The 26,745-nt window shown below is 39.8% G+C and overlaps 2 protein-coding genes across 2 annotated transcripts; both read right to left on the bottom strand.

Moving 5' to 3' along the window:
• Window positions 1-790: 790 nt before the first annotated feature.
• Window positions 791-11,991, bottom strand: LOC306832683 (lactase/phlorizin hydrolase-like; the record flags this gene model as incomplete). The annotated part of the gene is made up of 17 exons (XM_079357561.1): window positions 791-1,542; window positions 1,718-1,954; window positions 2,068-2,291; window positions 2,445-2,576; window positions 2,857-2,963; window positions 3,169-3,359; window positions 3,850-4,048; window positions 4,256-4,546; window positions 4,636-4,904; window positions 5,089-6,642; window positions 6,849-7,497; window positions 7,588-8,284; window positions 9,161-9,236; window positions 9,498-9,591; window positions 9,721-9,801; window positions 9,930-9,994; window positions 11,379-11,991. 17 exons carry the CDS (start codon window positions 11,989-11,991, stop codon window positions 1,301-1,303), a joined length of 5,721 nt encoding a protein of 1,906 aa, XP_079213687.1. The 3' UTR covers window positions 791-1,300.
• A 6,500-nt stretch (window positions 11,992-18,491) lies between these two features.
• gjc4b (gap junction protein gamma 4b) lies at window positions 18,492-26,501 on the bottom strand. The gene is made up of 3 exons (XM_079356993.1): window positions 26,294-26,501; window positions 20,447-21,623; window positions 18,492-19,931 (listed from the first exon to the last, which is right to left on the bottom strand). Exons 2-3 carry the CDS (start codon window positions 21,588-21,590, stop codon window positions 19,918-19,920), a joined length of 1,158 nt encoding a protein of 385 aa, XP_079213119.1. The 5' UTR covers window positions 21,591-21,623; window positions 26,294-26,501; the 3' UTR covers window positions 18,492-19,917.
• Between the last annotated feature and the right edge of the window lie 244 nt (window positions 26,502-26,745).

Below are 26,745 nucleotides of genomic sequence, written 5' to 3'. Positions count from 1 at the left end.
GGTACACGGGTAGTCAGATATGTAAACAAATTCAAGGGAGCAGGCAATGGTCAGAAACAAAGAGCAGGCAGGAGTCAAACATTACATCAGGAACAAAGAACCCGCTGGAACGAGGTACACGAGGGAAACACTACGAACTGGCAACATGAGGGAAGAAACACAGGGCTTAAGAAGCAGAGACAATCAGGGAGTAACGAGACACAGGTGTGGGTAATCAGGAGTGGCAAGACACACATGCAGGTAATAGGGGCTGGGACTTGACACACAAGGTGAACACAGAAGGAGGATCTGAAACACAGAGACATGGGTATGTAACGCATAAGGAAAACAGAATTCTGAACAAACAAAACACGAAACATGACCTCAAACAGGCTGACTCCTGTCAGTTTTCATGTCTTTCTGTTCTTATGTCTGTAAAGCACTGTTAATTGCCTAATGCCTGAACAGCCATATATAAATAAACTTGCCTTGCCTTTCCAGACAAACATTCAGTAAGTAGATGCAGTTAGAACAAATCAATTTATTGTAGGCTAACAGTTCTGAATATAGTTTCGACAATAGAATAGGTGAAAAAGAGCAATGATTTACTGATAAAAGTGAATTCACCACAGTTGACATTATCTACTTTTAATTACCCTTCTTCAAGTATAAGCTTTAACTTCAGTTAAACTGATATTGAACCAAAGTAAAATAGCTCTGTCATTTAGCAACTGAACCTTCACATCCATTGAACTGTGAGAATTATTAACTGGCGCCATCAAGAGGATATTCATTGACACTGACACAAACGTCTGTCAACCACAGAGGTGAGGACTTTATTTCTCAGAAAAAATATCTAAAACAGTGATGATCATTACAATCTATTGAACAGCCATTAAACATACCCCTGAAAAAAAAGTGATAAATGTGACTCCATTTTATTCTTTTTGATATCAGTTTCTTCTCTTGTCCATCATTGCACTACGGTCACTTTATACTTTGGCATAGCTTTAGTACAAATTTAGTGTGTTGTTTTACATAACATAGCTCTGTATTTATTTCCAGTTATATTTCTGTTCATCGTCTACATCTTTAGTCCGATCATGGTCCACTTGTACTTCCACTCATCTTTGATACATTTAACTTTGTAATTTTGTATCTTACATTTAGTGATTCAATTTTGACACTTTACTTTTTGTCAACACTTTATTTTCATTGTGTAATTTTAGTATACCTGCTCTGTCATTCATTTGCTGCTAAATTTACTCAAAATTTTACAACAAATACAATTTTTTTTCATTGAATTAAAGGCATACTCTCTTCAAAATTTCTCCATGTTTAAAGATATTGCTGCAGTTTTCTTTGAATTTCTTCTTGTTTTCATGAGCCTATATACAACAAAGATGACACCAAGCACACTTAAAAGAAGAAATGCAAAGAGGACATAAAGAGCAACTCCAGCATCATCAGATGAGAGCTCCAGACCTAAAAAGTTCACCATGTTCACAGGCACAATTGGGGGAGTTGTAAGTAAAGTGGTGTCTGATGTGGGCGCCGTTGTAGCTGTTAAAAAAAGAGAGACAGAAAAGACAATTCAAATATGTTAAGTTTAAGTTAAACATATTTTGCATTATGTATCTAGATGTCAATGTTTGTGTTAAAATAAATGGAAGTATTCCAAACTAATTCTCACAATAAACACAGAGTTTTGGAATTACATGACTAAGAATTATTTTACCTTCAGGTTCAGGGTTCAGACACTCATGGGGCCCGAGAGCTGGGTCTGGAAAACCGTTGCATGTGATGATGGAAGCGTAGCGAGAAGCTGAGTTTTTAGGGATGCGAGGAAAGTTGGGATCAGAGCGGTTCACATAGAAAAGTCCAAATCTCTCAGCATAGCCAGCAGCCCACTCAAAGTTGTCCATTAAGGACCAGGCAGTGTATCCTCTCAGATCAACTCCATCTAGAACTTGAGCTGAAAGAGTAATGGTTACAAATAGCTTTTTTACAAACCTGAAAAAACTTACATCAAAGAATACTTCATAAAACTCACATTATAAAAAAGTAGTAAATCAATCAATGTGGTACCTTTTAGGGCCTGGTTAATGTACTGTTCATAGTAATACTTTCTGTGGACGTCATTCAGGTCGACTGCTCCATTTTCTGAGATGCCGTTCTCTGTGACATACACGGGGGGGTTTCCATACTCATCCTTGATAAACTTGAGGAGTTTCCTAAATCCAAGTGGAATGATCCTTAGCCAGATGGAGCCAGATTCAATCCAGGTGCGATCACTCATGGCTGCAACAGCCCTGCATCAATGATACAGACATTAAATAAAGAAGAACAAAGTATGGCATTAAAATGTTGATTGTCATTCCCTCCTATGGCACAGATTTAATGCTCTTATGCTGTATAACTTTTATTTATTCATTTTGGTGTTAATTCTTTAAATTCAGACTCACTTGTCGCCTTCATAATCCTGCTGATTTCCCGTATCAATATGGAATGCAAGAACTGAGGTGTAGTGATTTAAGCCAAAGTAATCATGAGTCCCATTGATTCTCTGGATTTCTTCAGGGGTAAACTCAGGTAGCCTGTTCATGAAAGCAACCTTTTTAAAAATCCAATGACAGAATTCTCTTCCAACCTTACAGACTTAAATATTCACCAAGCAGTTAAAGTGTACTTGCTTTACTTTTTTAAGCAGTCACAACACTAAAACTCATCACTTAAAAAAGTGGTCGGGTTGGTGTTTGGAAAGTATGGATAACATGTATTTATCAAGGCTTTTAAACAATATGTTTTGCCATTGTAATACTGTATTCCAAAAATGATGAAAGCTGTTCTTGTGAAGATGAAAACAAGGTCAATTACCGCGATTCAGGGAGACCTGCAGCAAGACTTCTTTCACGAACTCTTGTTTTCATCACTTCAGGGTAATCACCATTAAAAATGGGATGAGCAAACCAGCCAAGAAAGAACTGTTAAAAACAGGGTAAGTGGTATGAATATAAATGTGATAATACATATTTGGGGCATTGTCATCCATTGGAAATCTCTACTTCACAGGCTGAGCTTAAAATATATGTTGCTTTCTGAAAAATTCCTTGACAATACTGCCCCATTTATCCACCAAAATGGGCTGTTGTATAAAGGGCAGCACAAGTGTTAAAGTAATTTGTCTACCTGTAAGTAGCGGTTGGCTGCAGTCACGTCTTCTTGTTTATATTGATTCCTTGGCCATGCAAAATCAGAATTTAGGGTGATGGAGATGATACCACCCTGGGTTGCTCTGTACTTTGAATTGTAGAGATGCCAGGCCTCGGCATGGGATTTGATCAGGTTATGAGCTGCAACATACTGCCTGTTCACGATGCCTAAAAGGAAATCCAGACATAAGTCACAATGCTGTCACTCACTATCTTATATTGTAAAATTTTAAACAAAATAAAATACCTAACGAACAGAGCTAATCTTAAACTATTATTATATTATGTCCTTCAAATAACAATGAGTGAAACACCAGTTAAATGATATCGCTTTTCTCTGATTTTAACTTTAAATACCCAAAGAATATTTTTCTTACATTACGCTAATTCATATATGAAAGACTAAACTTAAAATACAACATTAATTTTACTTAACACCATGTTTAAAATAATCTAGTAAAATTGTTTTGTATGTAACACCTGTTTTTATCACAGATACATTTCCAAAGAATGAGAAAAACAAAAAAAACAAGAACTTTGTTACATAAAATAGACCATACTGACCAGTTAAAAAAAGAACATTCTCAACAATCTGGTATTTATCATTTGGAAAATAAAAGTATAAGAAATATAACAGGTAAGAAATACATTTGATTACCTGGAGCAAATGAGCCATATCCATAGCCAAGGTTGGCTACAATATAAGGCTCATTTAGAGTGATCCAGAACTTCACTTTGCCTCCTAATCTGCTGAATAAAACATCTGCATACTCAGCGAATCTCTGGACAATAGTTTCATTCTCCCAGCCACCAATTTTCTGCAGAGCCAGGGGAAGGTCCCAGTGGTACAGAGTCACCTTAGACAAAAAGAAGAGGACATTTTAGATGTTGTTCCACACTTTCTAGGTGGAGGAAGTATTATTTGGTTGCATTTTATTTAGCTGCAATAGTGATGACATTTGGCAGCATAGACGACTAATGCTCTTGATACTTAAAAGTCATACATTTTAATATACAGCACTACATAAGAACCATTTGTGGTCATAATCAAAATCAAAACCTACTTGAGGCTCAATATTAGCCGCTTTCAAGGCATCCAGTAACTTTTGGTAGTAGTTCAGTCCAGCTTCATTGATAAAGTTGTTTGTGCCATCAGGGAGCACTCTGGGCCAAGATATAGAGAAGCGATAGTGGGTCACCTTCAACTTCTTGAGCACTGCCACATCCTCGTCAATCTTATTGTAGCTATCACAGGCAAAATCGCCAGTGTCACTGTTGGCCACTCGTGACGCTGTATGAGCAAACTCATCCCATATGCTAAATCCTTTTCCATCTGTTCTCCAGCTTCCCTCAATCTGAAATGAGAGAGAAGTTCATTTAAGATACCCTCAAAGCTACAAGTACACTTTAATTGAAGAAGAGTAACATTTTCAACAATGCTCACTTGGTAAGCGGCACTGGCAGAACTCCAGTTAAAAGCCTTGGGGAACTGTTCATAAAGTGTCTTCTCCTCATCTGGTAAGGGAAAGCCATTGTCCTTCATGACTTGATTATAAAAGTGTGCAGAGCGTTTTGTTGTCCTTGGCCGGCTTGGATTAGTGAAGTCCACATGATGCAACCCAAATACAACTCTGTATCCATAGAGCCACTCAAAGGAATCCATGAGGGATGTTGCTATGTATCCTTTCAACTTCACACCATCAAGATTATGGGCTGTGGATGAAACATAAGGAAACTAATAATATAATCAGCAATATAAAAATGTTGTCATTTGTGGTGTTAAATGATCATAGAAATCAAAATGACATTCACAACATGACCTTTTGGTTTCGAAATGCAAGCTTTAAAGAACAAACAAAATGTATGAAGGTTTTAGTGGCTGATGTGAAACACTCACCCTTTAGAGCCTCATCAAGATAAGTTTTGTAGTAAAATACTCTCTCAGTGTCATCAACTGTGTACACTGGGTCTGAAGGTACGCCATTCTCAGTGATATAAATATCTGGATCACCATACTCTTCCTTGATCCAGTTAAGGAGTCTTCTCAAGCCCCATGCTACAGCTCTCTGGTTAGTGATGGCAGTGGTGGGTGAATCAAAATCCTCTGTTTCTGAAAAGTCTTTGTCATATTCATAAGACGGAGGGGAGAGCTGAGCTGTCAAATGGCCGACGATCTTTGTGGTGTAGTGATTAACACAAAACATGTCAGCTGTTCCCTTGATGAAGTTCTTTTCTTCTTCAGTGAAGGCAGGTAGTCTTGACTCTGAGAGACCTTGAAGTTCACTTTTGTTTCCAACTTGCCATTTCATTGCATCAGGATAATCGCCATTCTTGAAAATGGGATGTGCAAACCAGCCCAACTGGAATTGCAAAGCACGGTCAGCGGCCACCACTTCACGCGGATCATTAAAATCTTTAGGTTCAACCCAATCAGCATTAAGAGCAATGGATACTTGACCTCCCTGGGATTTGCGATACTTGTCATCATATGTGTGGTAAGCCTTGGCATGGGCTTTTATAAGGTTGTGTGCAACTCTGTAGGGAGCAGTTCCTGGATTCTTAACATTTGGTGGCATCTGTCCGAGTCCATATCCTGACCATGCAATTGTGTGAGGCTGGTTTAAGGTAATCCAAAACTTCACTCTGTCACCAAAGGTGGAAAAGCAAAAGTCACAAAACTCATTAAAAATGTCAGTCATGTTTTCATACTCCCAACCACCATTGTCTTGCAGAGCTTGAGGAAGGTCCCAGTGATAGAGTGTCACCATTGGAGTGATGTTTGATGCTAAAAGCTCATCTATCAGTCTATTGTAATAATCAACACCCTTCTGGTTCAGGGAGGTACGCAGACCATCAGGAAAGATCCTGGACCAAGACAAAGAGAATCTGTAAGACTTCACTCTCATAGCTCGAAGCATGTAGAGGTCTTCGTCAAGTCGGTTGTAGCTGTCACAGGCCACTTTCCCATCAGCATTACCAGGAATACCGCTGGTTTCATTGGTAAATGTATCCCAGATACTGGGTCCTTTTCCGTCAGCGTTCCATCCACCTTCAATCTGGTAAGCCGAAGATGACGCTCCCCAACTGAAGCTTTGGGGGAAAGTGCCATAGTGATAGAGTTTTCTTTGAAGATTGGTTTGGCCGGAGAATCTACTCCAAACACTTTTGGCTTGGGATGGGACAGTGGAAGGTGGAAGAGGAGAAACTTTATTTGGTTCTATATTTGTCTTTTCTTGTGCATAAAACAACTTCTCCCTGGAAGCAAAACCATTATTCTCAATAAGTTTGGAGTAAAAAAAGGCAGACTGCTTTGGAGTTCTGGGTCTGTCAGGCAGGTCAAAATCAACATGATGCAATCCAAAACGTTCAGTGAGGCCCTGTGAACCTTCAAAGCCATCCATGAGCGACTGCACAGTAAACCGCTTCAAGTTTACACCATCCAGATGTATAGCTGTGGGGAGAAAGAGGAGAAATAATTCTCATGTCGTCCCTTTTTACATGTTCTTGTCACCGATCCCTGTCTGACCAGTTTGGAAATATAGGAATCAAATTCATGCAAGTAGACTTAAAAATGTTATTTTTTTAACATTTTCTGTTTTGCATTAAGTGTATGGAATCACAAATGTATTTGCAGTAAGAGTGACAGTTACAACTTACATTTCAGGGCTTCATTGATGTAATTATTCAAATACTCTACTCTATGGGTGTCATCAAGAATGTCCACACTGTACTCAGTTGGCATACCATTCCCAGTTATGTGAATAGGCACTTTGATAACATTTAAGTATTCTTTGGATATATAGGTCAAAAGCCTTCTAAGTCCCCACGGTGTAGAATAGATCCAATCAGAAACTGTTGAGGGCCATAATGGGTCCACATGTGACTGGAAGTCACCCACCCCATGAGGACCAGGGATACAGCCACCATCACTGTAGTTGACCAACCGGGAAGTATAGTGGTTCAATCCAAAAAAATCAGCTGTTCCATGGATCCTCTTGCTCTCTTCAGCTGTGAAAACTGGAAGCCTTGCAGGCTCAGAAAGAGGGCACTCTTTCCTTTTCTGCTCAATCTGACTCTTGAGTGTTTCAGGATAATCTCCATTCACAAATATGGGATGTGCAAACCAGCCAAGCATGAACTGCAGGTAGCGATCTGCAGCCGCTATATCTTCAGGTCTGGAAGGGTCCTTGGGTTCAGCCCAGTCAGAGTTCAATGCAATGCCTACTTTCCCTCCTTGTGCCTTTCTGTATCTGTCATTATAGACATGCCAGGCCTCTGCATGTGACTTGAGTATATTATGTGTGACCTGCAACGTCAAAGTAAATTGGTACTTGATTGTTTCGCAAATTACCATAAAACAATATGTGTAATAAAAAACTAAGGAACTTGCTCATACCTGATAGGAGGCAACCACATAGTCCTTCACGCCAGGAGGATGTTCCCCTGTGCCATACCCAGCATGACTCACCACCCAAGGGCTACTGAATGTGTTCCATGTCTTGACCCTGTCTCCAAACCTGGAGAAACAGAAGTCAGCGTAGTCCTTGAAGGCTTCAACAATGGATGCATTTGTCCATCCACCATAGTCCTGGAGTGCCTGGGGCAGATCCCAGTGATAGAGAGTAGCAACAGGTTGGATCCCAGACTCAATCAAAGCATTTATCAGCTTGTCATAGTAAAGAACCCCTTTCTCTGATTGGCTTCCCTTGTGGCCTGATGGGAAAATACGGGCCCAGGAGATGGAAAACTGGTAGGTGTTGACATTCAGACCTCGCAGGAGGTAGACATCATAGTCAACCTTATAATAACTGTCACAGGCAAGATCAGCTGTCTGATTACCAGTGACCTTGTTGTCATGACCCCAACGGTCCCAAATGGTTTCTCCTTTCCCATCTTCAGACCAGCCACCTTCAACTTTAAACGACTCACTGGAGGTCGCCCACTGGAAGTCCTCAGGAAAGGATTCATTTAGGAAGGCATCTCGCTCAGCCAAGGTCATGGTGGTGAAATCGCTCCAAATCTTGCAATAAGTCATGGAACATGATGACGTTTGAGGTGCATTTCTGATTTTTTTGTTGCCTTGGTGTAAATAACTGAAATTATAAGAAACAAAATGTTGAAAATGAAATAGAATTGATAGTCTTCGAAATTCAATTCTGCCAATTAAAATGGTGATCATGATCATATCTGCCTAATATACAGTTGATGAGATCTCAATATTTTGTCTGAACCTCTTATATTAGTAATGTGACCCTTGTATATAGTTTTATATAGCACTCGGGCTTTTCAGCTTTTACATGCTGCTTTTAAGGTTATTCATGCTTGTCATATGATCTTAAAAAATGTTTTGAACACAGATAAAACTAAGATCATGGTTTTTTAGTTCTGACATTAATTTATATGCTTTTAGTTTCGACTGCTCCATATTTATTCACAATATAGCAGAGAATTTGCAGTTGCTATGCCTTGCGGAATAATTTACAGATTAAGGTAAAACCTTCTGAATTTATTCCACTCAGACCTTTTCGTTCTATCCTGAGGGACAGTATAAAACCAATGAACAGTGCCTGTGTTTTTAAAATCTGAAATTGATGGGGTTTTTTGTTTCACAACTCTGGCACTTATATTTTATCAAAAACACAATGTTGTTAATGTGTACTATCACTTCATTGTAACTATATTTGAGACACATGCAACTGACCTCTTCGTAAGGTTCCCCTTGTGAAAGAGTTTCTGATCTCAATGACTTCCTATCTGGTCAGATAAAGTTTATATATATATAGCTTACATAAAGCATATAAGAATAAGAATTAAATGCCTCCCTTACTAAATATTATCTCTTAATTTTCCACTGTCTGCAACTTCCACCAGATTTAAAACTGCTTCTTAAATACACACACACACACACACACAAGCACACGCATACACACACATCTATCTTCAGTGTCCATGTTTGCTGTAAGTAATACCTTGTTTGGATATCACCAGCTGGACGTAGCATATCCATGTCAAATCCAAGAACATTTTGGTGTCCATTTGTCAGCACTGTAAATGTACCACGTGTTATTTGTCAAATAATGCATATATCATGCATTATTATCAAACTACTGTACATTATGTCCTTGGCACATTATACAATGTCCTTGTCAAGTATTAAAAAAAAAAAAAAGTGACTATATGAGCCTAATATGACCATTTTACTTGACAATCATTTTAATTAGTAGTTTAGGTGTTTTGTTAACAACTTTGTGAAAACTAAAGAGTCAAAGCATGCTAAACGTTTTACATTAACACTTCCGATATTACCTTTGAAAATGTTTGAATCTGACAGGAACTGATCTGGAGAGCAGTCTTTCAAGGTAACCTCATAAAAGAGAATGGGTTTCTCTTCACACTTTGCCTGCAAGAAAGAATAACATGTCATGTTCGATGCAAGTGCATGACAGAGCATACCAAGACCAGCGTGCTGATTTTTATTCAATGTGTTACCCATGCGGACTGTTAACTATGATTTTTAATACATACATACCAAAACATTCTGCAGTTCAGCCAGCTCTCGCCCAGTGGTGCAATCAAAATGAATCTTAATGGATATGAAATCGGAATTTCTCTGGAATAGGGACACATGTGAGTGAATGTGAATATGGATACCATATTAGTGTTCTCCAACAGAAATGCAATTATTACAAATTCAGACTGACTTATCTTTGGAAGAAACCAAGACAATATTCAACTTACCAGTAGTCGTGTATTTGAAATGACTGATACTTTGTCTGCGTTTACTCCAACCGATATTCGTCCATCTGAAACACAAGTTGTGTTAAATAAACTAATAAATAGACTTTTCTTTCCTCATAGATAAACCATATTATCCTTTCTGCTGCTTTTCCCTTCTCACGACCTTTGGAACATGCGTTAAACAGATATGGAGCCCATAATCTTGCACAGCCATAAATGCATAGCTTATGAAAGCAGCAAAACAACACAATATAGGACCTGTGAATGTAAAACTACAATAAAAGATACGACAGAAACAAACAAAAAACAGCAAACTGGTTCTTATCTTCAAACAGTCATCTATAAAATATGTTAATATATAACATAAATGCAAGAACAGACAGAATTTTTTAAATGATTTAAAGATGTGCTTTACATGAATAATCCACAAACCTAAAGACAAACTCATTCTCCGTGCAAGAAAGAACTATGTAAAAACTTATGACTATCTACCTATATGTTTTTTTTTTGTTTTTTTTTGTTTGTTTTTTTTAAGAAAGTAGCAACTGTTACCTGAACACCCATCATGGAGCAGCCCCCTTTTCCCCTCCTGTCTCTCTGGTACTCTCCCCCCTGGCCCCCCCAGTTCTGGACGTTGAACCTCACCACCCATCCTGGAGCAGTCCCCTCCTCCCCTCCTCTCTCTGTCTTCTCTCTCTCACTGTCTCTTTCTGCCCCTAACCCAAACTGGAAACCAATAAGTATCAGACACTTTGACACGAATGCCTCTTTATGAAGACTGTTCCTCATCAGCAACACAGAAGCATCAGTCACTTTAAAAACAAAGGACTGTTAAAATACAACAACAAATGTTTATAAATTGCCTTCGCTAAGTCAGTCCCTTATATTTATTTACTTGCGGCTAATACAAGCCCATGCATATTTGTAATTGCTGCTATTGATTTATTGAAATGCACATCTTTGCACAGTGTCTTGAAAGTTTTGTTAATCTGCACTTTTATTTTTATCCTTCATACCTTTGTATATATATTTTTCTGTATGTCCAGTACGTGTTGAAAAATTGACTATAAAGATGACCTTGACCTTAATGATTTGCAACTTGTCTCTTTAATCCTGCAGGGCCCTGGCTCACCATTATAAACGGATGTAGAGAAGCAGCAAGTAAGCACATCAGAATTTGAAATAATTATTCTGAAACATTTTTGAGAACATTTTAATAAAATGGGGTACCTTGCATCTCCAGTGATGAAACTATGTATAGTATTATTCAACAATCATAAGGCTCGTTATTTGGGAAACTTCTGAGAGAAATAACAGAAGCACAGGCTCCAAAACATTAGTAAATATTGAAGAGATATCCAAATAAGGAGAGAAGTTTCCCATTGCTCTCAGGCTACACAACATTACTCAATCAAAGCTTTGCACATGATGTAATGAAAGAACTCATACCTCTCCCAGGAAACATTTGGTGGTAGCGCTGGTAAACACTGATATGTGCATCAAGAGCATTCTGCAGCTCAGCATCCCTCAGCTCATCCAGGCTGCTCAAAGTCAACCAGGAGTCTGTCAGAGCTCCAAACTGTCCAAACACAAACTCTGCATACTGCTGAAACTTCTCCACCAGCTCCTGGCTCTCCCAGCCTCCATACTTTGATCTCAGAGCTTCTGGCACTGTGGATCCATGGAGGACAACCAGAGGCTGCAGGCCCGCGTCCTGCAGCTGTTTCAGCAGAGTCTGGTAACAGGAGACCACAGCCTGTTCAGGCTGGCTGGACAGGCCAGTAGGTAGGAGCTGAGTCCACGATAGAGGCACCTTTAAGTGGGTCACCCCTATACTCTGGAGGTACTCAAAGTACTGTTGAGATTCAGGAGGAAGTGCATAACCACAGTCATATGTGTCCAGTAGAGACCCCTTGGAGGGGTTTCCACCCAGACCTTCCACCTGTTCATTGGTCATAGGACCTGCAAGAAAAACTGCCTGGTGTGGATCCTCATGTTTCTGGCACATGCACCCAAACACAGTGATCAAACAGAGAGAGAGAAGTTTCCCCAGTAACGACATATTGTCTGAGTGTGGGGAAATGAATGAAGGCTGGTCTTTTATAGTCCCTCCGTTTACAAGCCTGAACGCTCAGGTCAGCGGAAGTTTCATGTTTGGCATTATTGTACTCAGAGGTCACCTTTGCTGTAAGATTTTATGATGTTTTCTTAAAGGCCTCGTACAGCCTTGGATGTGTCTGATAAAATACAGAAGGTGTTGTAAACAGTCAAGGACTCCGTCTTCTGTTTGGCAACTTTAATCTCACGCGTACTGTACTCTTTTTAAAACGTGTTATATTAAAAAGCATTGGGTAATTACAAACATGGCAGACAGGTGTGCATTCTATGGGATAAAGAAAGGTCTGTGTGTGAAGATGTATTGCAATGTATTGATCAAACATCTGCTCTGAAAGTTGCAGAGTAAGCCTTTGATGGATTTTTGAACGTGTCAAACTTCATTCTAATGTAAAAGCGTTTACAATTTTAAAACTCAGTCAGCCGATGTTTTTATCCAAAGTGACGTACATAAGAGAGTAAGTAAAGGATCTAGATAAGAAACAATGTCAGCAAGTGCAAAGAAACAGCTTTAAGTCCATTTGAACACACAGGTGTTGAGTTCTTAAAATATGGCATAGAATTGTTCAAATTCTCCAACTTTTAAATTGAATGATAAAATCCACATTGTTCACCTTTAAAGTTAAAACACTTTTTTGAACTTGGTTACCTTTGATTTTTGCATCTTTACGTTTTTAACTTCTCCTGCACGACACATTTGGTGTTTCACACTGGGTTTTTTGATTTCAATAAAAGAAACATATGAAAGGATGAAACAGATGAAAACTGCAAACTGAAATGTGCTGATGCAGACTTTTTCTGCTGACGCTGATCGACCTCCAACATGATGTAGAGTCAATCCATCTCACTCTCTCATCATGTAACTCATGCAAAGTCTGTAAGATTATACATTTATTTAACGCAAAGCGCAAATCAACTTTAACTGGACCTGATATGGGATTTTTGAGTCCGATGCTGATATTGATGTTAGAGTGAAAGAATCCAATGCAGATGTCTTTCTTAGGTCTATCTTCAAACTGTAGATATAAATATAGCTAAAGATATACACATTTATTGTGTTAATCCCTGAAATTGTCACGAATGCAGGCGGAAAAAAGGGGAGGAAGACCCAATTGCAGGTGAAAACAAAAGGTAATTCATTGAACAAAAGGCAAAAACAAACTCACTCAAACAATAATCCAAAATATCCAAAATCCACGAGGAGAAGAACAAAGTAAATCCAAGGAGCAGGGAGACAGGCTCAGACCACATATGACAAACTTCAAACAACAACGAACCGACAAGAGACTGAGGAAAACACAGAGACTAAATAGACAGGGGGTAATCAGATGCAGGTGAGACTAATAAGAAAGGTGAGGACAATCAGGGTAATCAGACAGGAGAGAGACACAAGGAACAAAGAGCACAAGACGAGAAAACTGAGAACAAGTACAAAGTAAAACCTGACACTGAAAACACAAGAACTAAAACAAGATATTACAACATAAACGACTTAGGAAAAGGTGATCGCGATGACAATCCGACCACACTCTCACTAGGTGACATCATAATAATGTGACGCTGGCGGAGGTCAGTGATGCGAGTCTGCCGTGGTGGAACTACAGTTTACAGAAAATGGACTACAAAAAAGATCATCTAAAAATGTTCCCCCTGAGCCTTTTACGGGTGAAATAATCCTAAAACCCACGGGGTGTGAATAAAAATAACAGGTAGGCTTTACTAGATACCAAGAAACTTAACTTTGATGGTTTTATAACATCAACATCCCGTTCAGAGTTTACATCTGGATTTAAGATAGTTTAAAGTTGTTTAAGGTAAATTATTGCAGTGCTAACCTCGATGATCTGCATGTCTTTTCCTTTTTCATGAACAAGGTTGTATAGGCCTCTTACAATTTCACATATTAAATCATCATCAAATAGCAGCAAATCATCTTCACAAACATGACACGAGATTGTGTAAAAGCAATGTTCTCCTTCTTCACACACAATAAAAAGAAATGAAATAAATAGAAAGGCTGTCAATAATTTTAAGTCGAATCAATGTGCAGATTGTCTCAACATTTCTCCTCTGACAGATCCTTAGTTTTCATGAACGCTCGGATATGGGTCGGATGCGCAAGTCACTTTAAAAGTTGCGGCCGTAATGAATTGTGGGGCGGCACTTTCTTATCTCCTTTCGGAAAGCATAGTCCAGTGTTTCCTATGCTAAAAGGAGGTTATAAAGGAAGCCACCTTTCCTTAACTTTTAGAGAATTCGAACGGCTCTTATCATGGCCGCCCCCTAACTGCTTCTGGGGTTAAGGAAAAAATGTGAGAGAAAGTGAATAGGAGGGAACGCACCCTAAGAACCTGAAAACACAAGTAACAGGAAACAAGCACACAGACAACAGAGAAGGACACAAGGATACAGGGAAACACACTAGAGACTACTAAATATAAAATCAGAAAACACTTAGACACAGGGAAACACTAGGGAAAACATGAGAACTAAAGACAAGACAGGAAATCAAGACTAGCTCATGACAGAAATACAGTTTTCAAACACTTGTGGAAAACATATTAAATAAGATATTATTGAAGACAATATGGTCACTTAACTGGAATGTAACTGTGTGCATCACCACCTGACACTCTGGAGAGTGATCATGTTAATTCTACTCTATAATGCACCCTCTTATTTTTTATAAATACTTGCTAGAGTAATATAATAAAACTCAAATAAAATGCTTTTTGCCTGGTGAATAAATCTAATATAAAACATATATAATGTAAAAAAAAAAGAGAGAGAGAGAGAGAGAGAGAGAGAGAGAGAGAGAGAGAAATGTAACTGTTCTCCTCTGTGATGAACTTTTTCTCTTCTTTATTGAGGCAGATTTCTTACACTTTTGGGTTTAACATCCGGTCGTTTTATTGGCTGCTCTTCTGAACCTCATATTTGGCTCTGTGTGCTTTAAGGAATTTTCCAAACTATTTTGTAACCATGTAATTAATTATTTTTAAACGTAATTAAAGGTGGGTAAAGATTATCACCTGGCGTGAGAGTCCAGAGTCTTTCTGGCTGCATCTCAAAGCTGCAAAAAAACACTTTAAATCACACTGCTATGAAATGATATTCATCTTAATTGTGTAATAACTCAATAAGATGAAAACAGGATCGCTTCAAAGAGCTTATCTAACACTTAAAAATATAAATTCATCATTTTCAAGCAACAATGAAGTACCTTTTTTGGTTAGCACTTCTCTACGTTTCCTGTCTGTACAGGTGCTGGAGCAGTGAGGTACCTGGACAGGAGGACTTCATGCTGGTTGGGTGAAGCAGTGAATAATCATTTTGACTGCAGTTATACGATTCCTCCAGGCTCTAAAGAGTACTTTGAGTACCTCCATAGCAGAGGGGTGACCCACTTCAAAGTGCCTCTGTCATGGACTCATCTCCTACCCACAAGTGTGTCCAGTCAGCCTCAGCAGGCTGTGGTCACCTGCTTCAGGACTCTGCTGAAACAGCTGCTGGACGTGGGCCTGCAGCCTCTTGTCATCCTTCATGGATCCTCAGTGCCAGAAGCTCTGAAATTAAAGTACAGAGGCTGGGAGAGCCAGGAGCTGGTGGAGATGTTTCAGCAGTATGCAGAGTTTGCCTTTCAGGAGTTTGGAGCTCTGGCAAACTCATGGGTGACTTTAGATGATGTAAAACCACATAAACATATACAAGCTCTTCCATCAAATGTTCCCTGAAAAAGGTAAGTTAGACAGCTGGTGAAGAATGACCAGCTATTGTATTGACGTGTTTTATTGTTCAATAGAAAATAAATAATTTATTGTCATTTGTTCATTTCATATTCTACATGATCCTTCTTACACAGAGTATTGTTCTTTTTTCATTGAGTTCAAAGAAGTAAATTATAAAAATTATGACTTTACGACCAGTTTATCCGTTATCTAATCATTTATGGCCCAGATTAAACGTGTTGATAATCCTACATATCAATAAACAATCCATGACACATCAATACAAGAGTCAAAGACCAATCCATGACATCAATACAAGAATCAAAGACCAATCCATGACACATCAAAACAAGAGTCAAAGACCAATCATTCTTGTATAATCTGCTAATAAAGCTTTTCTACTTGTCTTAAAGTACATAGTCAATCACTTTATTTAACTCAGCTCCATGATGAGTACATTTCAGTTGTTTTCTTGAGACTTCCTTAATATTTATCTCATTATCTTGGAGTATGAACATGGGTTTCCTGTGAAAACAGGTTAATTTAAAGTGTTTTATTTAGACCTTAAGAAACTGACTCTTATGTGATGGCTTTAAAAAAAAGGATGTCTGCTTAGGGCTTCCATATCATATTAATAAAACTTTTTCATCATATTATCATCACTTAAAGGTTCCCACTGTGCATATGTTAAAAAGGGCCTCTCTGCTTCCATTACACAGGGAGACGTCTGTCACTCGGGTTGGGAGCAGGTCAAGTTTCTATTCTATCACAGATTGAAGGTTCAACAACAGTAAGCAGCACATTTGTTCCCTTAATAAAATGTGTCTTCTATAAATTCTCTGTCACAGCTGGTGACAAAACAAATTTACTAATCCAAAGTTCATAAAGAAAAAAATAGGGACCACGAGGAATCACGATGACAACTGACACACAGAGACTGACTAACACCATATCCAACATTTGACAATGAACTGACACAGATGGGAATGAACACAGAGACTAAATAGACACGGGTAATCAAACACAGGTGAGACTAGTTACACAGGTGCAGACAATCAGGGCAATCAAGACAGGATGCAAACACACAGAGGCAGGAGTAACATGAAACACTGAAGACACAGAACTCAAGAAAGTAAGAAGACACACTAGAACATGAGATGACAAAATAAAACTGGAAACATTAACAGGAAATATTAACACACAAGGAAAACAAGCAACAATCGAGGTGAATAAGAACTAAAACAACAGAACTCAAAACTCTGAAATATAAACTAAAACACATCAAATCATGACACTATCTTTTCTATCGTGGGTGCTGCTATTATCAGATTTGTATTTTATTGGCCCCTCACATATTTGGCCCTGCATGCTTTAAGGAAGTTTCCAAACTGTTTTGTAACCATGTAATGAATTGTGATACTTTACACAATTATCACCACATTTGCTCTGCTGGTGGCTGCCGTATTTGGAGCAATTTGTTCATCCTTCAACAAAAGAACGTTAAATCAAACTGTCGTTATATGAACTTACTTAATTAAAGCTTATAGGAAGTTGGACAGAAAAGATTGTTAGTTACGGCTGGCATGCTGCAAAGTATATTTGTCTAATAAGAGCATTCAATAGTGTCTTTTATTCATTGATTCAGAAATGTGTGATATGTTTTTAAAATTAATCATGTTTTCACCTGTGGCCTGTTGTCTTCACCTCATGCTGATAATATGACCATATATGGAAACTCAGTACTCTCCCACTGCTGATTGGGTTGAGTGCAGCTGCGACCTCTTTAAAAACACCTGTGTATCGTCTTCAATCACAAACCTGATGAAGCCATGTGGGTTAAACACATTTGTCTATTTGAGAATGTAATAAAGAATCAGTCTTCTTCTGTGCAGTGAATCTTTTCATTTGTCTTGATATGTTGTGATTTTTCATGAAATGCATTGAACAACATATTTCAGCTATGAAACTTTTATTTCTCTCTAAGTAGGTGATGGGCATTTTCTGCACTGTCATGATGACACAATACATTACACCGTACAGGATATTTTTTATTGCAACTTGTCAGAGTAGTCTGAACTATTGCAGTTTTTTTTTTACTTACCATCAATTTGGTCATTACGGGAAAAAATGTCATTCTGATTAAATGAAGAATCTTAAAACTAATTTCAAAGTTCCAGCTCTGATATTGGTTACATGGTGGTTTAGATTTAAAGAGAAACCAAAAACACTTAAATGTATGTTCATGTACAGAGGATGTGGTTTTGTCATGTTTCTTCCCCTAATAGCACTGGATGATAGTTGAACTCCAAATTGAAAAAGTTTAAATCACAGGAGGAACAAGAAACCACCGCATGATGTGACGGTAACATGAGACACATCTTAAAGGTTTCAAACTTGACCGATTGGATGTTGTTTGGGTTACATCGGGTAAACGGCTGCCTTCTCTTCACTACTTAAGCCCAGATGCATCTACAAATAAATCTAAACTTTTCAAGCGTAGACAATCAAGTCTCCGAGAAAGTGAAGACATAACCTTGATCTTAAATTCACTATAGCAAGTGCCCATCTGTACGCTGGTATATTGTAAATGATCAAATTACTCAGCAGTTGGGTCGATCTACCTAGAATGAATTCATCTACATTATGTTGACATCAGCGAATTTTACAGGAAGTGTAAAACACCAGAATGTGAGAAGAGGAATAAAACCATACAAACAGATATTTGTTGAAAAAATTTATTGTAAAAACTAACCACAAAGTACTATCAATACAAAAAGTACAAAAGTACAAAAAAAGCATTGTTGAAAAATAACTTGAGATGAAGATATTTGAGTTTGTACTAATGGCACTGTGGGTATGATTCAGAATACAAAAGATGGCGGCTTAGAAGAGCGCATTCAAGGCATTGAATTCACATTGAAATGATTGGATCATTTACAACTCTGTAAGAGATTCAGGAACAGTGATGACACTGAGCCACAAATCAGCACTTAAAGACACGGAAGATGACAAACAGCACTGTCCCTCGATTCATCAACAAATACACTTTTAACAGTTAAAGGGAACAAAACCTGTAAAATATGCAAATGATAAATAAAGCTGAAAATTATTGAAGGAACAAAAAAAAAGTGTTGCTGTTGAACTACACGTGTACGTATCCTTTTCTCTGAGTTGACCAGGCTATGGATTGAATCTTAGCAAAGACAGCAGTGAAAGTCATTCTTTTGAAAGTCAGGAAAAAGACAGTGACAAGAGCCTCTTTTCAATAGCACAAAACTAATAAAAAAATAAAGAACAGTATCAAATACACATTGAAACAATACAATATCAAGAGTTACATGTTTTTCAAGCATTACCCAGGTTTCGTTTATTCCTTTGGACAAAGGCACCCCAAGTGTGTTCCAGTTACCGTCGAGGCACCAGGCTTGGGAATGTTGACTGGTGCGGAGCCAACATTATAAGAACTATATATATAAAAAAGAAAACATGTCGCATATTTGAAAAAAGCCTTTGTATGAAAAAAATAACACCTCCAGAAGTCTTCATCAGCAAGACAATAACTCCAGTACCTCTCTGTTATGAACGGTGCCTTGTCCATTAACCATTCGTTTGCGTTTTACTCACTGATACACTTTCTCACAAGATTCTTTACAGTTTAAAACACATTTTTGTTTTGCTCTACAACAGGCTTGGTCGTACCTTGAATGCCATTAAAAAAAAAAAATAACAACTTCCAGTTTAGGTCTAAGGCAAACTTGAGATGTTCTCACTGCAAACTTCCACGAGAAGAAAACTTCGTAAAAACCACTAATAGTTCTAAATCTCATTATAAAAAAAAAACATTTGAAAAAAAAATAAAATAGCTGCCCTGAGGGAGAAGCACAGGTGAACCTTAACCGCTCCTGCTGCATGACGGTAGTTTGTTTAGCACTTTGGATCTTCAGACAGCCTGGTGTCTCAAGTATTGCTCTCCTCCTCGTTTTGATTCTTTGCTCGACCGCGGCTGATCGTAAAACTGGACGGCTTGGGCTGACTTCATCCACCTCAAGCAAGTTCAGATCACACACACTTTGATTCCCTTTTGTCCACTCACTGCTCCTGGAGTACACCAACATTGATAGTGTCATTTTGGCTGAGGTGATGACCTATGCACGGAGACCTGTGAGAAGAGAGAATTGTCAGATTGATCCCAAACTGTCAAGCAGAGCCGCGTAATATTGGAAAAAAAACTGACATTGCAATCCCTCATCTTTTCTGCGACATCTATTTTGATTAGACTAAAATACAGGAAGGCGTTTCAAATACATGCAGCGTCAGCCTAAATGTAAACAGCCAGCAAATAAATCAGTTATGGCTACAACTCAGTCTTTATGTGTATGTCTGTTCTTTACACAGATCCTTCGTTTGACATCTTAAACTGGAACGTTCAATAAATGACTTTCTTCATCAGTCAAACTGAAACTTCATCTGACTGCTTCAAAATGCTGGGAAACCATCATACTCTGAGTACTCCTGAAATGTAAACATGCTTATTGACAAAGCACAGCATGCATAACAAAATAATGTTTCTATCAATTGTGTTTATGAGAAATAATGCCATTCGTGTGCTGTATATTTAGCAGCCCTACTGAGTAAAAGTTGGTTTATGAGTGGATGTAACGTTTCCAGCCTCACCTTTCTCACAGGTACTGCTCTGCTTCTCCTGAGCAAAGTTGAGTCTGTTCTGCTCTACTGCAGTGCCGTTGGACTCTGGGCTGCTGCTGCGTGAAGGGCTGCCCTCCTCATTCTGATACGCCAAATCCAGGTGCTGCTGGGCCAGTTTTAGATGTCTTCTCAGCCTCTCGAGCTCCCGAGAAGACGCCTCGTCGCCAAAAGACTCGCGGCCCGAGTCTCCCAGGTTGTCCCTGAAGCTGATTTTCCCTGACGGGTCCTTCTTCACTGCGGTGTGGTAGCCTGGAGGAGCAGAGGGTTGGCGGCAGATGGAGGACCGCTGGCTGGCCGGAGCTGCGTGACGAGGGGTTTGAGGTCTGGGCCGAGGTCCACAAAAGCAGTCCCGAATGCCGCTGATGCCGAGGTGAAGGATCTCCAACATGGTGAAGAGAAGACATAAGGCGCTGACGCCGTACATGATGAGCAGGAAGATGGTTTTCTCGGTGGGACGCGAAACAAAGCAATCCACCGTGTGCGGGCAGGGAGAGCGTGTGCATACATACGATGGGACCACTTCGAGCCCATACAGGACGTACTGTCCAAACAGGAACGAGGCCTCGAAGATGGCTCGAGAAAACAGCTGGAACACGTAGACCTTCATGAGGCCATCTCGCTTGATCCGACGCCGTCCGTCATGCTTTTTGCTGGGCTTCTCTGCCACTTCCTTATCTTTTTCTGGTTCGATCTCCTCCAGGATCATGGGGTCCTCCTCCCCGTTATCCTCTGCTTCTTCATAATCCCGGTTGGCTCCCCGACTTACAATGGGCATCCTCTTCCGTCGAGGCCGGTAGTCATCGTCGTCCATGCGGGCAATTTTATGCATAGCGAAGCCGAGGTACATGATGGTAGGGGTGGTGATCATAATCACTTGAAACACCCAGAAACGAATGTGCGACAGCGGTGCAAAAGCATCATAGCACACGTTCTCACAACCAGGTTGATTTGTGTTACACACAAATTTGCTCTGTTCATCGTAGTAGATGGATTCGCCCCCGACGGCTGTCAGCACGATGCGGAAGACGATGAGGAGAGTGAGCCAGATTTTGCCCACGAAGGTGGAGTGGTTGGAAATCTCGTCCAGCAGACGCGTGAGGAAACTCCAGCTCATGTTGCCTCTGGGTGTGGAGGGAACCTCTCAAACCTGAAAGGAAAAAAGGAAACACATTTGTCGTCAGATGTTCCTAAAAGAGGCTCCTTACAGAGCACGTGTGTGCTTGAATTGTGAGGTATGAAGTTATCACTGAATATATGAAGTCAATTAAAAGACACTGTAAGAAATTAGACTAGGGAAAAGGAATTATGCTCAGATAGGGAAGTTGATACATTTGTTCTGGAAAGTCACATGCTGGCATGGCCCATCTTAATTCTCAGTGCCATTGCACTAGATATCCACAAGGTGGAGCTATAGTGCTACTGCTCCAGTGTTCAGACATGCCAACTAACTCTCAGTGATATGATAGATCAATGCTTAGGTCAAGAGCCTCCTTTACTTTAGACTGGACAGAAGAGCCTTTGTATCAGTGGTTTAAAAAAAATAAATCCAAAGACAGAACTGACATCATGTTCCTTCATGAGAACAGACAGGCTGCATTAAAAAGGAACATTTAAAAGGGAAAGAAAGGCAAACGTCCAAACTTCTGACTCAATCCAAAGACCTAAAACACAAGTGATAAAAAAATTCCTCCACCTTTCAAAACTGCAATATCCTCTTCAGTTGCCTTTTCGTTTCCATGACTGTCAATGGGTGGACTTAACGTAAAATCCCACCACAATTATAAAACACAATTACTCCTCTATCCCAAACACGCCACATTTAGTTTTAATTATCTGTCTCTAGGAATGCCACAAACAGAGAAAAGTAATAAAGAGCAAGAAGAGCTCCTGTGGTTTCACACCCTCTGTGACCAACCTCTTAACTACTTCTGCTGAGTAATTATGCACTACAATAAAATACCAGGCTTGGAGTAGTAGACGGTGGCTTCGACAGTATGTTGGTTGGAAAGTTTTACCCTTCAATTTAATGCTCCAGTACTCTGTGTGTTTAGGTTTCACTGAGTCACACAAGGAGCTTTCAAGGCTTTTTGGGATTTTAACTTTCCCGCTTTGCATCATTGTTCAAAGTAATCCCAGGTGGGTGACATGAGAAATCCGTTAATCTCTTGACAGTTTTACTGGTGAGACATGTCGCTGCACACGTGATCAGATTGAGCATGTACAAGCAAGCAACAATATGCCATCGGGTATATTCAGGATTTCTCCTGTGGGAAAGTTTCCCCAACAATACGATTTTTTGCCCTTCATAAACAGAATGGTTTAATCATCTTACAAGCCAGTCTGACCAGTCTGACTCAAGCAAGCAAGCAAGCAGTGGGATCACAGAGGTGAAGTAGTAACACCCCATCATCTATAAACTGTAAAGATAAAATCAATCTTTAACTTTTTTTTGTACGTTGATTTTCTACCCAAAAAAAACTGCCGGCTTCCATCGTCTCGAAGGTCACTTCCACGCCATGTTGAAAAGCGCCTGTTTTTACAGCTGACACCCATCTGTAGTCTGGTTCAAAAAATGATACTAGCCATCACCCAGGATTCATCATTTACAGTCAATGGTTCAATATGTATAAGCACATTTAGAAACCAAAGATCTACAGGATGGATCCATTCAGTGTCTTTATTATGTGATGGTCCATCTCGTTGTTCCTGTTTTCAGATGGCTGGATGTTTTGCAGCAGTATAGTTTATGTTATAGACGCGTGAATGAAGCGACCAGTTCAAGCTTCCGCACACAGATGAAGCTAGCAAAAACACGACTCGAAAGCAGACCGTTCATCTGTTCACTTTATAATTTGCACTTTTTGACAAGAACCCCAAAAAATCTAAAGGGGGGGGGGGGTCATTGATCACGCAAAGTCTATTTCCCATAAAAACCTAAGAGCAGTTCTTAGTGTCCCAGGCTGCAGAGGGATTCTGTCTGAGAGGTGTTTGTATTGGGGTAACTCCCAACGTGTAAATGGGAGTGCTGTATGAATGAGCGCGGTCACAACTATCCTTAGATAAATAAAGAGAAGTACTTTAGTTTCAGTTGTGCTGCAGCGAGAAACGTGAGATGATCAATGAGTGTTCAGAGACGTCTGACTTGCATGACTTAAAAGATCAACGGGACCCGTTTGAAAACATTATCGGATTCTTCTCCGTGGTAATTAATTCACCTCTGATACGTCTGATTTTGTGTCAAGAAAAATGAACCCAAACATCAGACGAGAGCTGAAAGTAAGCCGACTCTCAATCTGTGCTCACAAATTGTCAACATTAGTGACAATTCATGATAGCTTCTGCAGTGCTGCATGCGAGTGTTACACCTGAATGACACTAGATTAGTTTAGAGGCAGGCTCCAGTGTCAAGAAATGAGAAAAGCCTGAAGTTTTAAATACAATATGCATACAGCAGGATTATTTGCAACAAATCAAAAACAAGCGTTTCATCAAAATGTGTTCCACTCCTCCAAGCATAATATTACAAGCTTCGTTTCTTTCACCACAGGTCCTCTGATGGAATGTATATTATCCACTTTGTCTTTGTCAGGCTGCACAACATGTCAGGAGAAGAAGTCAACAGCACGCGTTGCTGCTTGTAATCTGGGCTAACGGTCGGGTTTTGCCTCGGGCTAGAGTGTCAGAACTCAAATTTACGTCGACGTCTGTATGGCAGCACCCCAAGGCAACTATACAGTTATTCAAACAACCATTAAAATCTGAGAGTCAAATGTTAATATTATTTTAAGTGGTGTGACATGTGACCGTTTGTGCTGCTGGTATAATTTACAGCTTCTCTTACTGACAATGAACACAACAGATGCTTTCACGTCATCACTCCTCTAAAATTCCTTTGAGTTTCAGGTAGAGTGCTCCCGAATTATTTGTTGGTTGTTGTTGGTTGGGGGGGGGGGGGGGGGGGGGGGGGGGGTTGTAGGAGACGAGATGCGTCTGTAGATCTTCAGAGTTTCAACAACAAATGGAGAAAAACTGTTGAACAGAAAACAAAGTTAAACAGGAGAGTAGGTGGAACAAACTCTGGGTATATTTGGGAGATTATTTGAGTGCTGACTTTCAAACTGTCTGTTTTAGGAGTATAGTGCAAGTGTGAAAGCATCTAATGCCTGTTAAACCCTCGTCTATCAAAGACACCGTTTCAAAGCCATTACTGTACTTTGGCAAAGTAGAATTTCAATTGGGACCAAATTGGTAGGCAGACACATTGAGTCTGTGAATATTGCATCAATGCCTGGCTCAAATCAGGTACGAGACCCGTGTTTAACTTAATTCATGGACGTAAGATAGGTAACACAATGAGGTGACTGCTGGCTTCAAAAGTCAATCTGCACACAAATGCCATCTCATTAGCATTTTGACTGCTTCTGAGGTCGCAGTGTGGAAATGGTTCGTTTGTATCACCTGCATTGTTCTGCTTAAACAGAATCATGACACATTATCCTGTGATAGACCAGTAAAGCACAAACATCAGGGCCATTTTGAGGATGCACATGAACAAAGATCATTGGAGAACAGACTGAATGTAAATATGACTGCAGTCATTTACTGTGCAGTCTTAATTTAAAATAATGCTTCCCCAGTCGGTGCATTTAGATCACTGAAGGCTCTTTTTTTTTTTAAGTATAAAACTTGCTGTCTGGCCTCTTTCTGATGCACTTCACAGACAACAGCCTGCCTTGTAAGTATCCCATGGAGAAAAAGTTAAGCAGCACAGTTTCACCACTGACCAAGGCCTCCTCAACACAGGGCCTTTTGTGGCCCTCACATCTGGAAGGCTACTTGTGGTTATCCCTCCTTTAGCCCAAATACCTTCAACTTTAAAAGCAAGAGACCTAAAGCGTCAGCGGAGGGAAAATGTGACCAATAGGCCTAGAGGAGTGACTTCAACTAAACTGTGGTGGAGAAACGCAAAACCCGCCCTTTATTTATCGCGTAAAATTCCTCTTCAAATGAGGTAAAAGAGTAAACATAAGAGACACGTAAGTTATAGTGCGAGCCCATCTCAGCCAAAGAACTGTATTAACTAAATCGTATTGCGGATAATTTAAATGTAATCCGTTTAATCCACTCGTGCACGAAGCATTAAGAAATTCCTCCTCGTGCTTAACGGGACACGACGTCACCACGACGCTGCGCGTGCTTCCACGGCCACGAATCCACCGGGGGGGGAAACACTGAGCTACGTGGAGTCTACAAAGTAACTGTACGTTTCGTAGAGCGTTTAGGACCAGTATATAATTCTGCTGTGTGAAAAAGGGGGTCCTGTAGACGCTGGAGGGGAAAGGGAAGGAAAATATTACGCAGGATCCCTGCGCTTTCCTCTATCGCTAAAAATCCATTTCAGTAATTAAGACGCCCAATAAAAGTGCCCAAATAATGTTCATACAGTCGGAAAATAGTGGTATTTTGTACAACTGGCATCATGTGTGTGCCAATGCGCTTTAAATCCCAAATTCTCCCCACAAATTGGACAAATGTGCAGGTTTAATTAGCGCTGACTCTTTCCAGCCTGTGTGCGTAAACTGAAGTTAGCGTGTGGACAATACATTTACCAACCCCAGTTTGGTTAAAAATGCTCATTTAAACATTGGAAATACCTTTGTCACTGTAAAGAAACCATTCACAATTCCATCAGCAGAACAGGTAACCTTAAAGATGTAACTTCAACTAAAACACCATTGTTAGGGAAAAAAGAAGCTACGTGTAGATGCTGCCGAGTCCACGTTAACGTTAGCGCGATTTGTTTGTGTGCTTTCTTACCTTCAGCTGTGATTTTTTTTCTCGCTCTTTCTCCCAGCAGCTCCCCGAAAGTTGCCGAGAGCTTCTTCTTCGCGTTCTCCTGATACAAAGAAAGCTCTCCCGCTTTAATAGCAAGCCATCCAGGTTGTCCTCTTCCTACGAGGAGCCTCTTTCCTTCTCCAGTTGTGCGTTGTACTGCGGGATGAGGACAAAGAATGGTTCCCAAATCCCCCCCTTTTTCTCCTCCCCGTTTCAGGGCACCCCACCCCCTTGTCTGCGCACGAGTGGTGGAGAACCATCAACTGCCAGCTTCAGCTAACTGATGCAATCCTTGCTTCGTTTTTCTGCTCCAACTTTTCTCTGGATTCAGACAGTGGGAAGAAATTGGGAGTCCGAATCTGTCACTCTTAAATGAGGGGAAAGCGAACACACTAATGAGATAATATATCTTTTTTTTTTGTCACTGTACTGTC

Source organism: Symphodus melops, assembly GCF_947650265.1.
Source record: "Symphodus melops genome assembly, chromosome: 12".
Taxonomy (NCBI): Eukaryota; Metazoa; Chordata; class Actinopteri; order Labriformes; family Labridae; genus Symphodus; species Symphodus melops.
Note: the sequence above shows the minus strand (reverse complement) of the source record. Positions and strands in the feature narration are given on the sequence as shown.